General features: G+C 41.3%; 1 protein-coding gene across 12 annotated transcripts in view; it reads right to left on the reverse strand.

The window, feature by feature from the left end:
* kirrel3b (kirre like nephrin family adhesion molecule 3b) overlaps positions 1–18,315 on the reverse strand; it is a 143,095-nt gene that overhangs the window by 43,444 nt on the left and 81,336 nt on the right. For 6 of the 12 annotated variants that reach the window (XM_079553573.1, XM_079553570.1, XM_079553566.1 and 3 more), the window contains exons 3-4: positions 12,922–13,071; positions 1,730–1,899 (exon numbers count right to left, since the gene is read on the reverse strand). In XM_079553573.1, the coding sequence (XP_079409699.1) occupies positions 1,730–1,899; positions 12,922–13,071 (320 nt within the window). The remainder of the gene's footprint in view (positions 1–1,729; positions 1,900–12,921; positions 13,072–18,315) is intronic. The other 6 variants (XM_079553575.1, XM_079553574.1, XM_079553572.1 and 3 more) reach the window with 1 other exon arrangement.

The raw sequence follows: 18,315 nt of genomic DNA on the forward strand, positions 1-18,315 counted from the left end.
GCCATTGCTTTTTAATGGCAGGCGATAGAGATAAGAGGGCGGCGGGACATACTCGGGCGCAGTGCGGACATGTAAGATCCATCAGCACATAAATGTCCTCTTATCGGGAGGAAGGGGAAGTCGCAAAACGCACTCTCCACCCTCTATTAGCAGGAGGCACCTCCAGTGATCATTTTTATTCAAATCAAGGCCTAGCTGGTGTCGAACCCTTCATCCCAATCAATGGCATTTATCTGGTGTGCGAGAAAAGCCGATAATGGAATGAGGCAGCCAGGGGAGCGGGGGGGAGGACGAGGGAGGTGTTAGCTGGAGCGCCAAAGTGCTGCGGTCTCTTTATGTCTTTGGTTTAAATGGGAATGGAACATGACAGTGTTTGATTGCACGATTAGCCCGCGGGGTGAGTGTCAGTCACAGGGTCAGGTGATCAGGCGGATGCTAACGGTTATGTTCGGTGACATCGGAAGTCGCTATATGAACTGCCATTTGTGATTATACGTATCACTTTGAGGGGTTTAGAGACTTCAGCAAAGGAAACCGGACAGGGTGTAACACTTCACGATAATTATCTGATTTATTATTAATGTTTATGATCTGAACCAGACCATCATTGCCTGGTTCAGGATAGATCAATAATGAATCAATTATTGACAAATTCTTTACAAATGCAAAAGTCTTGCCATCAAACTTTTTGAAACATTCCCAAGACAAAACAAGGAATGGGGAGGGGGGTGGGGTGAGCAGTGTTGTTGTCTGTTTGGAAGAGTGGGTGGTTTGGGTGCCTCAGCATTGATATTTTACGTATTATAATTTGAAATGAGGTCTCTGTAAAAAGATGCTAGGTACAGACTTTGACTGGGGCTCCTCCTGCTGGCAGCAGTAGGTATAACTTAAAGGAACAGGCCACCTTTTTTACATACTGAGATGTGTTCTTACCTGAGCTTAGACAAGTTGATGCGTACCTGTCTGGTCTTTGTGCGTGCCCTCAGTCACGCAAAACGACCAAAGATGTTGGTAGCATTTGGCCTCTCCCAGTATATTGCTATAGCTCCAAACGGGGTGAAAGTTAGAAGCTACCACACTCTTCCATGGGCACGCACAAAGACCAGACAGGTACGTATCAACTCGTCTAAGCTCCGGTAAGAACATATCTCAGCATGGAAAAACAGTGGCCTATTCCTTTAATAAAAAATAAACTTTCTGTTTCTATTCAGGGCGTGGTTTACAGCTTCAGTTCAACCTGATAAACACACTTCCAGCTTAGAACTGATATAATGTTGGATTGTGGGCAATGATGAAATTTTTTTCGGAACTACAAAACGAAGTGCTGACACCGCAGAAGATGAAACCGCTAAATTCAACAGAATTACCCGAGGATAACTCAGAAGTGCCACTTTAAAACCACTATAAAACATTCCTGCATCCCAGAAGGGAACCAGCAAAGATGGAGTGAGTGAATTTACACTTTTTTTTCAGATCACAATACAAAAAGCCAGAATAGCCGTCTCCATTGTTTTATTTTGTGAGTTTGGAAACAAAAGTGAAATGGATCATCTTATTGATTTGTGAAATACGTTGATGTCAAGCATCAATAACCTCAAGTTATGCACAGCTCAGGGTCATCACGTGTTGGATCAATCTGTTTTCTTAAAGATTCCATGCAGACGGGCAGACATGCAGTCCCCTCCCTGCGGATGGCCCCCTCGGCGTACAAACCTGGAGCGACACACACCTCTATGCTTACCTTGGAGTACATGGCCCCGTTAAGGACCTCTCCATTGCGGATCCAGATGATGGAGGCGGCTGGTTTGGCGTTGTCGGCGTGGCAGGTCAGGTTCAGATGGTCTCCTGCCCTCAGGCTGACCACGGGACCGCCGCTGATCACTGGGTCCTCAGGTGGAACTGTCAAATGAAACAGAAGGAGGATGTTATTCGAGAGAGTCACGTGAAACCCATCCTTTCAGTAACAACTTGACAAACTCTTTTAAGTTGTCCTTATAGCGCGATTGACGCTGTACGCTCTTTGAATAACAGGCAGACTTTTTACTTTGCAGCACACGCATATTATTTCTTTGCATAACCTTTGCTCAGAACGCATTGACTTTTGCTCCCTTGATTCTCCCCGCAGTTTTCCAGCAGAAGTAAGCAGCCTGACATGCCTGTAAAGCAACTGATCAAAGTCTTTCTCTGTCTTACATGAGGGCCAATGTGTGTTTCTTTCTCCTTTCCCTTTTATATCGGTAACTGCGGTGAATTATTGATTGACCTGAGTGCTCATTACAATGCAGATCTGGGGCAGATGAAAATCAAAGGCTTCATGCAGCTGCCATATTGCCCTGCATGAGTAAGACGGTAAGTTTGGGGTTGTTACAGTGTGGCAAGTAGTGGAAACGCAACTGTGTGTAAGAGATAGTGCATTTATCGACAGCAGGTACGTTTGGGGTCATCTGGGATCCATTCGTTTCAAAGAGAATTTCAACGAGATTTATGTTGATTTGCTGAAACAGTGTACCTGATAACACATCATCTGACACCACAACTTGTATTCAGTGCCTGTTTGGCTGCCTTTATCCCAATTACATTATTTTGATCCATTGTCTATCAAGTGACTCAGGGGTGACGGCCTGTCAAGTATAGCACTTTTTTGTTGTTGGTGTTGTTGTTTTTTGTCCAAATTTTCCGATGGCCTACTGTACAAACACATCACGTTTTCAATGAGCAACTATGAATCAGCGCTTTGTGGGTGTCACAAAATCTGCACCAGACTGGAATGGTGTTAGAAAACTTGCGTCAACACTTTTTAACAAGAAAATGCACATTTGTGGGCTTTGGTGACTCAGAGGCTAAAATACTTAGCTGGTCAGATGATGTTGATGCTGAGGCCATTTTTATCTCATTGGGAACAGATTTCAACGTTTGTAGAACTGTGCAACGTGACTGTAATATGCCCATAATGAGACAGTAGTCAGTAGTCCTCAATTTTCTTAACTTGTCTCAACTGATTTCTGGTGGAAACTACAAAATATGTGACAACCCAACAAAACTTAAAGAATAGGCCACCGTTGTTCCATACTGAGATATGTTCTTACCTGAGCTTAGACGAGTTCATGCGTAACTGTCTGGTCTTTACTCGTGCGCTCAGTCACGCAAAAAAACCAAAGATGTTGTTAGCATTTAGCCTTTCCTCTATGGGGCCAAACGGGGTCCAATAGGAGCACTTCTATAGGAGTGAAGATATTACTGTGCGGGCGTCGAAGTGATCCTATGATGTTATTACGCCTTCCAGTATAGTTCCCCTTTTTATCCACTTATAGAAAATCGACATATTTAATTTTGTGTAACTAGACTTGGATCATGTAACTACTTAAGTGACTGTATTTAAATAGGAAAAACGTGGAAGACCTTGGTCGCTTCTAATGTCACCCCGTTTGGCCGATGAGAAGCTAAATGCTAACAACATCTGTGCTCTTTTTGCATGACATACGTATCTCAGTATGGACAAACGTATGGCCTGTTCCTTTAGCAGTTTGACCCTTTCAGTCATGTGATGTGAAGTTATTCAAACTTGAAAAGGCTTTCAAACGCAATCAAAACAACATATCAACAATTTTGGCAAAGGCCCCATCCCATTGGCCCCGGCCCACTTTGAGCAAACCAGTGGTCTATACCTAAACAGTGCAAACCAATTAAAAAAACATGGAATAAATTGGCAAGCCAGTACAACAAACGTGATTTCGAGGACCTAATTGGACAACTATTTTGAGATGCATCGTGCCTCTCTCAAATTTTATCTCGTGGCTTGTTTTGAATTTGGCAGGATCTTAATTGTGCATTGTGATAGTGGAAAATCGACTTCGTACCAAGAACTTGTACACCCCTTTAGCATGTAGCACTATACTGCGTTGATGGCTCCCCAGACGAGAGATTGCCAGTGGGCCACTATCATTGATTTACTGTCGGCATAATGTACATGGCTGGAGCAGTAATTAAATGCCATAGGAGGTGCAAAGTGAAGTTGTGTTGTCACTATGAGTCAATGCAGCCCGTCAATTGGAGTTCACAAACTGACACTTTGGGGTTATGTCTATGGTAATGAGTCTCCGTCACTGACTTTGAAACCTTCTTGAAAAATACATGGAATAAAACACTCACTTCAAGGTGCAAGGGCAACAACTGTAGGTATACCGATTTGGAGGGCTTCATACATCACTAAGTTGCCCCCTTCACCTTTGCCAATCTCAAATGTCCACTTTTAGCCTTTCAGCCTTGGGGTTTTCCTGTGAGGGGCTTTCGGAGCACGCATCGCAAGAGGGATTTCTGATTTACAGGAGAGTGAAAGTATACACACGAGCGCGGGTCAGAGGCACACCTCACAGGGCAGCTGTACAATTCTCAGGCTGTGTCCCAGTGGAGGTGCTATCTGACTACCTGATATCAGATGGGAGTGATGGCAGACAAGGGAAAAAGACATGCCTGCTCAATGGGGCCACTGAATGTGAGATCTTGATCCGTGTACGAGTGAAGCCAGTTTGAAGGTCGTGGGCCGTCAATGCAAAATGTTGTATCGAGACTAAAATAGGACATTTATAGTGGAATACATTTCTGGATGTTCTCACTCCACCTGCCAATGATCAGAATATCCTGCTTTTGATCGAATCTTTAAAAATAAACGGCGACATTCTGCAAAGATATTATGCACTTCCCCTGTACTTGACAGCGTTCGGCACCTCCCACTTATTCTCCCCTTTGAGCACCAGGTATAACTCTTTTACCGAGGCCCTGAAGTTGAATTAGCCATCATCATTACTGGGCTGTTTGCAAACTCGGCAGTCCCTAATGGTTCTAAATTAGCCCTTTACTGCAGCCCTCCAATGGACTTGGCATAAGCAGTGTGGTCAGTAGTCCAGATTGATAGCTTCTCTTTAATTACAGGGCTGACTCATTGCAAGAACTGGTCTACAGGCCGTTTTTGTCAGAGATTTAATAATGCAGTCCCTTTCAATATTTTAAGTCCCATATTAATGCCAAAGGGTAGGTATTCTTGGCATGTAAATCACATTCATCCATTGCTTTTAAGTTTAGTGGCTTTAGCTTTTTGTAATCATCCAGTCGCATTTCATGTTTACTGTCCTCCATCATGAATTTGCTTTACTCCTAAATGGCCCCAGTGCTAAACCAATCCTACCTCACGGGGAAAAAAAACAATGCGCGATGCCAGAAAGCCTAGACTTCAATGAGACCATTCACTTTTACGGCATAATCAAAGATTTCTATAAACAAAACCAAGGCATATTGATGGGTAATTAAGTCGACTGTGCAGGAGACGCCGTATGTCTGTCAGTGCTGGGAGTGGCTGACTTAACTCAATGGCTCATAAAACTGTTTTTTTCTTTTTTTTTTGTACCTCAATAACATTCACGACTAACTATGATATAAAGTGCTTAGGGCGAGACACAGCAGGTGAATACTTAAAACTTTTGCTGTAGATTACCGGCATAAATATGAGGAAATAATGTCATTATCATAAATCAGGCTAAGGATTAGGTATTTAAAAAAATCCCTCTGAAAAAAACCTTCATAATATTGTTAAATCCAAGACTGGAAAGCTTGGAGTCTGTAGGAACTGTTGCCATTAGTATACATGACTGAGAGTTGTCATATAATCTTAGCTTGTTGGTTATCCCACTACAGTATTTTAAACCAGAGATTTGTCATTCCCTTCTCCTCCGTGTTCGCAATCCGGTTTCTGGACTGAGGAAAACCATATAATTATTTCCTCGTGGAGGGGCTCTTCTGCTCTTGAGTTATTTTCCCAGCTCCCTTCAGAAGAGTGGTATCGATGTTTCGGGCATTATGTTTTTCAGGCCCGACCAATATTGGGCAAACTTTCCAACGAGACCGAATGCATCCTTCTAGCACTGTGGCTTTCTAGGAGCATGATCCTGGGGAAAAAAAGCAATCTGAAGTCGAATGAATGAGAGTGGTCCTCTCAGAAGGAGCCTCAGCGATGTAGGGGAGGGGGAGGCCTGCCAATGAAGCTGCTGTAGCGCGGTGCTGTAGCAAACGTGTCCTGAACAACAATGAGCTCCCTGACTTGCCTGTCTATTTTAGAAGAACGCCAGCATGGGCCGCCTGTCACCCCATCGCGACAGCTTGCAGAGTTTGTGAGGGATAGATCAGGCTAGAGAGGGAAAAAAAAGAAGGGATGACAAAAGAAAGTATGGGGGAGAGGAATAGCCTGCGCAGGTGGATACCAGACACACGTGTGGCTCACTGGCCCAAATCAACACCCGTCTTTAAGAGCTGTCATTGTACACCTGTCCACGAGCTGAAAAGTCCATCCCCCCGTGCACATACGTGTCATGGGATTGAAGGAATTATACAGAAAAGTGATGAAATGTTGTTGTTTGTTGTAATACAGATTATTTAATTATATACATAATGGCAACATCTGTTAATAAAAAAAAGGGTTTCATTAAAATCATCTCTTTTTTTGTTCAAATGTACGGAACTGATTGATATTCTGCTTATATACAGATTTCATTGATTTTTATGAAATTATTTGAATGTTTACATCCTGCTCCTATTCATTCAGTCCAAACAGGTGAGCAGTGTGACAGATTATGGAAGTTTCAATGCATTTTAAAGCAGCACTAAGCAACTTTTTACCTTTATAAATCCTTTTTGTAGTTCCTCTGGGGGTAATACAAGTGTTAATGGAATGATTGGGGGGGTCTTTCTTCTCCCCCTGGTGTCTCTGGCCAGAAAACCACAATTGCAACTTTGCTGCCTACGGGTAGGAGCCACCAATACACACTAATGGAATCACAAAGAAGAAGCTAACAGGCTAACGGGCAAAGCTAACTGTGGGCTAGCGCAAAAGTTTGAATGAAAAGAAAAATATCCATTGCGTAAGTGGATGTACAATATCCCTCTCTCCCTTTGTCTTTTCTGTCAGCGTAGTATTTACTCTCACAGACAAGTAATGAGTAAAAAAACGCAACATGCTACATGGCATGAGTTACTTAGTTCTGCTTTAATGTGAAACGGATTGTATTGGTATTGTATTGGTTGAATTGATCACGACACCAGCCCTTTTTTTTCGGTATTGGATTGACTGGTATTGCCCATCCCTATGCTTGTGTCATATAACCAAATAATTGCAAGTAATAATAGTGCTTATTAACCCCGAATATTTCTATGCCTAATGTTACAGCTGCACCCAGCACCGCTGCTATTGTTTATAACGACTAATAGTCAGTTGCTTTGGAGAAAAAATCTGTCAAATAGACACAGACATTTCACATCTAATTTCAGAGCAATTGGCAAATCAGTTTGAGGCAGGGATGCAAGAGGAGGTGACAGACATGTGTGCAGCCCCATAGTTGGCTCTCAACAAACAAGAATGGTGCACGTATCCAGATGTCCTCCAGTGTTGATTCCTTTCTACTATGGACTTTTTAAAGAACAAATAAAAACATAAATCCCATAAGTTTGGATATCATAGCGCCAGGTGATGTTATTTGTCCTAACAACTTCAAATCGCTGTAGAGAACCTGTAGTGCAAATTAAAATCAGCTCGGCACCTGAACACAGTTGGTCGTGTTTGCAGAGTGCAGATGTATTTGTGTCAGTTGGGCTCCTTCTGTTGCTACCCAGAAAAAAAAGATAAAGTCCTCCATACAGTCTGTCTGCCATCATCACACACCTGCTCCCAGTTTGTGTGATATGATGGATGTAGTTAGCATTCTTCTCATGTCTCTGAATCAGGGAGCAGGGAAGACAAGCAGCTCTCGTATGTCTTCGAGTTTCACTCATATGAGTCACATCCGGGCTTTGGTGGGCAACATGAATGTTTTGAATAAATGATGAGCAATGATTTAAACAAAAAGTGCAACACACCTGGATGCATAAGCTGTTTGAAGGAAACCGCGATCACTCATATTGAAGGCATCTTCTATGGAGTGGGATAATCATGATGAACAATTTTGGAAAACCGAAGCGCCCTAGCAATCCCAAATGCAGCGGTTTGGTGGAGTTTGTGTGCTGTCATCATGTCTGCGTTTAACGGATCATCCTGTCTTTTGCTTTGCCTCTGTGGTGTGGACTGACCCCGCTTTGTGCAAAGGTAACTCTTATTGATGTGCAGTTTGATAGACTGATATTGAGCCAGGTCATGACACAAACAGACCAGGGCTTCCCTGTAAATGTTCTTCTAAATCTCAGTATGACTTTCTTGTAAAATGAAGGCCAAGTTGTTCTTATGATACTTGCTGTAAGTGTTCTTAGTGGTTTGATATTTAGCCTGTAATAGAGTGAATTCTGCATACTTTCTGTTTGTTGAAATAGGCTCTCTATCCTCATGACCTATACAAATTAAAAAAAAAAATATATTATGTCTATTTATTTTTTGGTGTGTGTGTGGGGGTGTAATTATTTTGTGTTCACCTTCTCATTCATGGGCATACTTTATGTAAATGAATACTTAAATAAAATAATCTTCTTATGTAGTCAGCCAGCAAAAACTCTCAAAGGCTGTGCCCACAGTGGGTGAGCAGTGGTTATTATGATAATACGGAACCATACTGGACGTGGAACACCTTTCTTCCCTGTTTCTTAGAGCCTGAAAACCTTTAATTCTTCGGTAGTTTTTTTTTTCCCTCTCTCACTTTGTGCCCTCAAAGTTCGTCTCCATTTTGAAAAGGAATGCGACACCATCCTTGAAGAATAATGAACCAGTGACTTATCCACAGAAATGGCTGATTCAGCTACAACAATTGCAGCCACACTAACAAAGGATATCCTTGAGCTTTTTGTCTACGTGAACGCTGTGTGGTTTAAACACTAACAATGGACAATAATAAATAAAATATGACACACAATGGCATTTTCTCTATAATGTTTGTCAAAAGACTGGCATTTAGGCGTATTCCCTCTTTGAAGTCTCCCTTCCTGTAACCACCACACATTATATCAGGTATAGAGGGTCCAGCTGAGGTTATAAATCGAACAATAGACAATGATGAAAGAAATGTCACTTCAAAAGGAAAAAAAAAGTGTCAACGTTGTCTGTGTAGTCCGCAGATATAATGCACACACAATTTAAACAGTTCTCAAATACTGTATGCAGACTTTTTACTGTAAAGTTATTGAAATATGTTTTTCATTATACCAAATATAACATGGGTTAAAGCCCAGTTGTAGACTTCTTTGTGATCATGACGGAGAAATCTAAGGGAAGCGGTTAGAATCTGGATTAATGCATGATCAATTCATTACCATTGTCTTTCGAGGTAGCACATGCGGTATTTCCTAAAAAGTAAAAGTAAACTATTTGACTTATATTAGATATTAATCAAACCGAAGCGATTGGACAGCTTGTTTCTTGAAGCTGACCTGAGCCAGACACAGAGCAAAGGTCTGGAGCAGTGCCAACCTGCTGTAAGGCGCATAATTAGCCTCAGGGGTGTTTTTGGACCTGAATCCTTCCATTCTCCTCCTTCATGACTAATTCACCAGAGCCTGATCTGCCTTGGTCCGGGGAGAGCTGGGAGGCTGAGATGTACTGCTGTTCAAATGGGTTAAGTTAAGTGCACTGTCGGTTTGTTTGCAGGGTATTTTGATGTTGGAAAAATACATAAATTATTCATATTTTGTGTTGGCTTTGTGTTTTTATTTTTTCTCATAAATCGATTATAATTCACTCGAGAAGCAATTTGAAAATCATAAGCAGCTTACCTCATCCTGTAGTTGTTTATTGTACACTTTGAGCTTTTGTACATATTAGACACTACTGGATTTATGGTTGTTTAAAGGGATCATGCCTTTTGCAGGGATTAGATAATCATTTCAAATGCATCTTGATCACTATCTTACACTTTGTTGCTTAGAGAATGCTAAGTTTCTTTGGGCCTATCTTCCTGGTTTGGCATGCGGACTGCCCCTATAAGACCTTCCTCCCCTGGCTTTTTTCAGTATAAGCCTACAGCTCCGTAGAGGATTTAGCTGCAATGAGTGCACCGGGTTGCAGCGCACTGTTTTGTAGCTTCGGAGGACGCTTTTGCCTTCTGGTTACATATATAAAGCCGCGGGAGAAGCTTGGGGTAAATGGGCGGAGTATTGTAGAAAGTTTAAAATGTCTCCACAAAAGCTTCATATGTTTCTGTATTTCCCGGACTATAAGTCATACTTTTTTTCATAGTTTGCCTTGGGGTGCGACTTACACTCAGGTGCGACTTATATATCAAAAATATATAATCCCACAATGTTTGTTATTTTCACACTGACAGCCGCTAGATAGGCTTGTGTACTAGTATCTCTCCTGAAGATGTAACAAAACGGTAAATGAGCAGCAGAAAGAAAGTTTGAAGTGAGAGAGAAACTTGTGAGAGACTGGCAAAAAGTGCAGGTTACTCTTACTGCAATAAAGAAAAAACAAAAAAGCTAACTGTGAGTTAAAAGTTAGATGGCCACATCTAGAGGAATGAGTTTGCAAATGGGTGCTTGAACAATGTGCTGCCGGGAGAGGCTTGTCAATGGTGAAGTAAGCCTCCGTGCCCAGGTAGTTGCTAAGGCTGGTGCGATTTATATGTTTTTTTCTTCTTCATTATGCATTTTTTAGGCTGGTGCGACTTATACTCTGGAGAAACTTATAGTCCGGAAAATACGGTAGTCAAACATACATGACGTCCTCAAAACGCATCTTAAACACAAGGACTAGTTGATTTTTATTTAAAGAAGTCTGATAAATCATCATCACTGAGACGTTCATTAAAATTCCACATCATCGGAAATACTTCTTAGTCTGACTCTTTATTTTTCATGTAAATCCGTTCAGCCCAATTTGCATTTCAGTATCGATCAAAGTATGGACTGAACATGTTGCTGTGATACAGAAGAGTGTGCACGGAAGGTGAAGGATTGCTCGAGGACTTTTTTTTAGATATATTCCATGGCCTGCTTTAAAAAAAAAAAAAAAAAAAAAAAAAAAAGGGAAACTATGCGCCTCAGAATGAGTGAGTTGTGCATAGGTGTGCAGGGCCGGAGCTGCCTTCCTACTCGATAGACACACTCTGTCACCACTGGCAAGTAATTGACAGCTCAGAGTTTGCGGTGACACAGGCCTTGCATATATTTGCTGCATTGCTGTACGTTTGTGTGAGAGGTTCTCCCTGGCGGCGCGTTCAGAAGTCGGCTCACACGGCTGGGGATTAAACAAACACTTCCAATTCTGGCTTATGGAGAGGCATGATAAACTGGAGCCCCAACCACAGGCAAATGCTATAGGTACTAAGGGTGACCAATTTCTTAGTGCTGATTAGGTCTTTAACGATCGCTGTGTAAAACTTAGGAGTTACTGCGGATCATTACAAGGATTGTTTTTTTTTTCAGTTCGATTTAGTAGTGACCTGACCAACTAAATCAGGGAGGCATTCATTCATTGCTGTCAGAGCAGAGCCGCACAGGTTCTACTTTTTCAATGTGTAGTTTATTGGACAGCTGGTATATTGATTGTTGTTGCTTACGTCAGATTTGAGAATAAAGGGAAAGGATAGCTTTCGCAGAGGGTATTTTTTCCCCACTGACTTAACAGTTTATGGCTCATTCAGCAAACATGAGACTTTTTGCAGCATTCTCTAACTTATAGGTGCAACAATTGATTCTCCAACCCCTTAACCCTATAATATCTGTACTATACCAGCCTCATTGCCCAGAAAATGTCTTGTATCACATCTGCCCTCCTGGTAATTTGATGATGCATTCATTGAATTGAGTTTTCAGAATCCTATGGCCGCTTGAAATCATTTTCTTGGGCGAAATGGAGTCAGTCATCTCGCGATGGCTTTTTGTCAAAGTTTGTAGCAAAGCAGATTTTAAAAGATCTGGCAATAACAGAGCAGCACCACGGATGACAGACATTAGGAGCTAGTTTGATGGCTTTAGGGATTGTAATGGCTCCAGACCTCTTTGCTCCGTGTATAATTTGCTCATATCCATTTGTAAGGGGGGTCTGGCAGGCTGAGAAATGTTATGTTGCAATTTGTCTTCCCCCTCCTTCTTCCACTTGGCCGTCTCCCTCCACAAATCGTTAGTTTCACTTTTCATTAGACTAGATCAATAAGGTGGCTCAGTCACTCGTAGTGTGGAAATTGCGCGGCAGACAACTTTCTCTGTGCAGTATTTCTCCTTTTGTCCTCTTTTGCTTTGTCGTTGACTCGCAAGGCGTTTTTTTTTTTCCGTTTTTTTTCGGAGACTGTCGGGAAAGAGGGAACTGCAAGTTTCTACAGTCCGTGGAAGAGAGACATTCTGTGGCACTCGCTACTCTCAGTGGGTTCAGTGTCGACTATAGGAGGAGATACACCCGCGCAAAGGTTGGATGTTACATCTGTTTAAAAAGGCACCATAGAAAATAAAATTGATCTGTATTTTGGTTTATTGTCTACTTACTTTAGACATACGATCTGCAAACCCAATGCTTTTGAGACATACTTGAAGCAAGATAGTGATTCTCTAACTGTGGTATGTGTACAATTGGTGGTACTTGGGCTTCTTCAGGTGCTTGTCAGAGTCATCTGCAATGTATTCCGTTTGATCAGCTTACATAGGTTGTCTGACTCTAGCGCTCACAAACACTCATTCAGCCTGGTCTATGGTTTGCTTCCTAATTCAGTTCGATTCAGATCTATTGTGGACCCTTTTTAAGCTTTGTCCCAATTTATTCTTGATCTATAATAGCCCTGGTGGTATATTATGTGAAAGGTTTGAGAACCACATCCTTCAAATAATGTATGTATCTTGAAAACATCCTCAGACGTTTGTGGCCATGAAATTTCAAAGTACAAGCAGGGGGGTTTCTGATTCTGCTGGCATACTTGAAAACAACTCCCTTTGACGAGGAGGATCCCAGCGAGTTCAGTTGCTTACCCAGCACAGTGAGACGGGCTGGACGTGACCTCATTGCAGCCTGGACAGCTTGGCATTCGAACACGGCGTCATCCATTAGCTCCACCCGCTGTATGCGGAGATGGTGCTCTCCTGACCCGTGGTCCCCAATCACTGTGTAGCGAGGATAGCCTGTAATCGATATCAACACAACGATTCAAGTCAGTATACAGCATTTCCCCACGTCTCCGAGATCAATTAAACATCCTTCCTCAGTCCTCACCATATTTATACCAAATGTGTTGGCTTTGTTGACCAATGATCATTTAATGAATGAATGAGTAAGTAACATTGTAGGCTATTAAAAACCATTGTACAGTAGTAGAATGTGCAATTTTGTCTGTTGTTCTGTCCATGTCTCTTCGCTCTGCATGGTACTGCTCCAAAGAGAATACAAGCCAGGATTCCAAATGTGATTCTACATCTCCTGGATTTGCTAATGAATTGCAGTGGAGCAGTTGTGTGTGGAGTGATGCCCTCAACTGCAGCCATAAACATAAACAGACATGGTTTAAAATCCCTTTCCATCGCTCCGGCGAATGATTTATGGTTTAATAATGCAAGAAAGCAGAGCAATATCCAACAGACCTGGGCATTTTACACAACTCCAGCAAGATGGTTTTAAAGATATCCCCTCAACTATTATCGAAATATGCAATGAGAATGGGTTTTGCGCTGCTTGCCTCCACAGGGGCACATAACCGGGAAGAGCAATGTGTTGACGGGCAGGTTTTACGGTTTGCATCTCCGGCTGGAGGAATGCTTGAAAAAAGAACAGCTTGTTTTATCATGCAAACCACAATACTCATGAATATGATGGGGAATAGTGCATCGGGATTTTCTCGGATTACACTCTAATTTCAAAGGACTTTAGAACATATGATGGTGTAAGCTATTTTGACTGTTTTGGCAATGACAACTTAAAAAACAAAAAAAAACAGACATCAAACAAATCACATCAAACACAAACAAAAATCTGAACAAAAAATCAATATCTCAGGCTGTGTCAAAAGTCAAAGTGAACAAGCTTTAGGAAGAGCTTTAAAAACAGGCAAAGGATGGGCCTGTCTAAAGCTCATTCCATAATTCTGGTGCAGCCACTGCAAAGGACCGGTCCCCTCTGGGCTTTCGATTGGTCTTTGGGACGAGCTGGTCAGCCAACCTGAAAGACCAAGACGAAGTGTAGGGATGTAGGAGCTCAGAAAGGTACAGTGCGGCAACACTATTTACACATTTAAAAACAAAAGAAGCAGTTTAAAGTGGATCCTTGAAAAAAGAATATGGCCTAAGATAGACCCTTGTTGTACTCCATAAAGCAAAGGGGCATGTTTAGACTCACATAGTTCACTACACGGACACTGAAAGTTCTATTCAATAGGAAGGACCTGAACCAGTTTAGGGCAACACCCTTTAAGCCAACCCAGTTTTCCAGACGTGAAATTAAAACGTCATGGTTCCCTGTATCAGAGGCTGCAGTAAGATCAAGTGATACAACAACCGCACAGTCACCAGAACCAGGTTGTAATCATCATGTGCAAAGATCTGATACTTGGATATTGGCCTGAAATTTTAAAGTGTCATTAGTGTCCAGTTCATTTTCAAGTGGCATCTTTTGCATGTTGTCAAGCTATCACTTAACAGTTGACCCGACAGTAAAGAAATCCTCTTTTAAAAGTCGAGGGGGAACAGCATCATGGGGTGAACCTGAGGGCTTAAGGTTTATTGGTGCTAAAGATAAATCATACATTTTGGGAACATGACTTTTAAATACTAAATCTGATGAAAGATCACATTCATTTAGTGATAACATTAACAGCTTATTGATTGATAAGTGGTTATGGATCAGTTGGATGTGTTAAGGTTCTATATGACATATTTCAGAACGTGAGGACATCACATTATGAATATAAAAGAAATGATTCCTAAAATAAGATACAAGAGAATGAATTGAAGTTTAAAATGTACCTTCAATTCATGAACCTTTTAAAACCTTGCTATATTTGCATCACACGCTAAGTGCTCTTAGAGGCATCACATTGATACCACTGAGACTGGAAAAGTACCCGTCTATACTCACTGAGCTAAGGCCAAATAAATAGCATATATCACATACTGTACAATGATTGAATATTGCCTCCTATCTACTGATGCAAGTACGAATGCTTTTCAAAGGTTTATCACACAATGGGAAGATTCACAAAGAAACCAGAGTTGCAATACTCTCGCCGTCCTTGGACTCATCTCCGGCTTAGACATTTTCCTCCTGTCAAATTACTCACGTTTTCTTTAAGGCACTTACCCCCATTATGCGTGTGTCTGAAATGAATTATATTTGCCTAAGCCACTCTTTGCATTTCATCCATAAATAGCTTTAAACATAAAAGGTTCACTGGATGCTACTAAGAACCACAAAACATTATGTCAAGAACAGGTTATTAAGAAGCAACAATGGCACTGAAATGCTATACGCGTTTTATTGTGGTCCAAAATATCCTGTGCTGAGTGGCTTTTGAGCAGCTATTACGCATAAGGAGAAGAGGAGCGATATTGCAACTAAAAGCCTTCATTAATATCACTAATATCCACTGATCAATTTCTACTATTTCTACGCAGGGGCCTAGAAGTGGGACGTACTATTACCTATCCAAGGTTACCCTCGAAGCCATTCTGGTTCAATTTTTATGCTCAAATAAGAGATTCAATGCAATAAGGCCATAACGTATTACTGGCACTTTGGGTAGGATAAAAGGTGACCTTGGTTTGACTCCAGTGCCAATAGTTTTACTGTGGTTTCCGTATAGCACCACAAATGCAATTTACTTTTTAATAAGCTTTTGTTTTGCTTCCCCTAATTGCAGCAGCACATAAACCATGTAAATTCTGTAACACAAACAGATGATGTGGCCAATTACCTCATCTGCCTGCGGCAAACTAAGAATAATTTTGCTGTGTGGGGAAATGGCGCTGTTCCAGTTTCATCTCTGAGCAATTGTTGGATGGGAAAGGAAAAGTAATTTGCATTTGTGGCTGATAGTAAATGATAGGGATTTATAAACCCATTTCCAAAGTATATAAACACCATAATGTGCTCATACCATCTTATAACTGTCTCGAGCATGCATTTTGTCAATAAGACCAAATTTGGACTGTCAGACATGAAGACAGATCACCTTCTGTCATGTGATGTGTTCCCATAAAGGCCCATTGATCTTAGACATCAGCGAATTCCAAAGACACAATGTGTTACTCAAAGCAAACAATGTAAAATAGGCCCATTAAGGAGTAATGAATCCATCAGAGGGGAATGGATTTGTCTTCAGGCTGGATCAATGCTGTAGCAGATGTGTGTGTGTGCCTGTGTGTGTGTGGAGACATACAGACACTTATTGCCTGCCCAGTGATTTATAGCTCTCAACAAGAATATGTTTCACACTGCAGGCTCCAGGGGTTACAAAAGGTGAGCAGCATCCAGACTTCTTCAGAGGTACTCAAGTGCCACCTCAGTTAGCAATGTAAACAAGTGCTCATAATCTACACTAAAGTGGATATTGAACGATAATGTCAGACATTATAAAAAATATAAACAATAAAGGCCTCTTCTTTAGTTGGAAAAGTTGAAAATGTCATTGTGCATCAGCAGACGCTCTAGTATATGCATTTAGTGGTGAAAGCCACATATTTACTCTGAGCTCTGAATTGTGCTGTCATGTTGTTTTTCCACTGCACATATACACTTGTGAATATTTCTGACAATGATTGGTGTGTTAGTCGTTGAAGGGATACATTGTTTTTCTTTAATTAGAGGGAAAACACAGAACAAAAGGAAATGAATGGCAAATTTGAGGACAGATAGAAATCGCATGCTTTTGTGTTGTGATTTCTTGCTCTGAATGGTGAAAGAGTTTTGGGGGTTTAATCACTGTGGGTTGAATGGGAATAGGTCTCAGCACAGTGTGCCGCTGCAGATGCAGCTTCTTCTATGAATAGCAGAGCATGCAGACCTATATTATTGAAAGGCTCCCAGCAACATTTGACTCGTCACACTTTTTATGTATACAGCTGCCACTTTCCTTTCATTGTGTACATCTTGTGCTGGATGTACCATCATTCCTTTTACTGCCATATGCAGGCCTTGATTATGTAGGCAGTGATAAAAACGACAGCTGTGGAGCGCTTCATTTTGAAAGTGTCATCTGTGTCACTGCAATAGTACACAGTTCCTGTCCGTATTTATGGTTTTTAGGAATACATCCTGATATCGCTGCATAAAACTTCTTTATTTTACTTTTAACAACCAAGTCACAGTCAAAACATGTCGTAAATGACTGAAAATAGCTTCCACTCAGCATGAATGTTTATACTTACATTTAACAATAATGTTGTTCAACATAAAGGCTAATCCGGTTCAAATTTGAACACACATATTAGATGTATTTCTTCTATTCTTATTTATGTTGCATTGGGTAAGGAAGTAAACTTAAATATAGTACTTTCCACAAGCACGAGTCGCAAAGTGATTTTACGGTGGAAGAAATACAAAATGCAATACAGTAAAATACACTATAAGGGCCCGATTTACCAAGCCAGGTGGTAAATTGCAAATATTAGTTCAAATTAGCACTCGCTTGTTCGTATTTCGCCTATCAGTAATTAATCTTAAGCAACAGTGCATATTATTAGTGGCACACATCTAATATGTAAATGAGTTTGCGCTGTAGCCTTTAAGCATTCATGAGAGACAACTACTTTTTCCACCGCTTTAGTGCGCACTATCCATTTTGCATGTGTGCAAACGCAAGTAAATCAGGCTGAGGCTACTGGCTCTGAAAATCCTCTTTTAAACAGAAAGGGGACTCTAGTGATTTTAACCTCACTGCTCTTATAAACAATGAAGGTAGACTACATCTCTGCCCTTCTATGACCCAAAATATAATTGTTCTGTGCTCTCCTTACCTCTAGCCCATTCTATTTCTCAATCATAAGTGCGCAGAGAAGACTTCTGGAGCATTGTTTGCTATGCCCTGTGTGCTCCCCCGGGCCTGATAAGGACCAGCGCCGGGAATGGAATGGCTTTACTGGGCTCTACAGGCACTGAGCTTTAATTACATGGCCTATCTGCAACAGCAAAGGCCTGCCGGAGAAATGGCCAAAGGTCAAGGGGCACGAGACCCTCAGTTTCACTTGGAATACAAATGCAGTCACTTCAGATCATAAGATTGTCTGCGTTTGACAAGTCACCGCGTTAAGATGACACGGCAGAGTGAATTTTAATGTTGTAGATGCTGGTTTATGAGGATTTGTTTGACATTACCATTGCAGAAACAAACATGAAAGTGGGTGAAACATTGATTAGTGGATTAGTGGGTGGGATATATT

This window comes from Gobius niger (assembly GCF_951799975.1).
Source record: "Gobius niger genome assembly, chromosome: 1".
In the NCBI taxonomy this organism is placed as follows: Eukaryota; Metazoa; Chordata; class Actinopteri; order Gobiiformes; family Gobiidae; genus Gobius; species Gobius niger.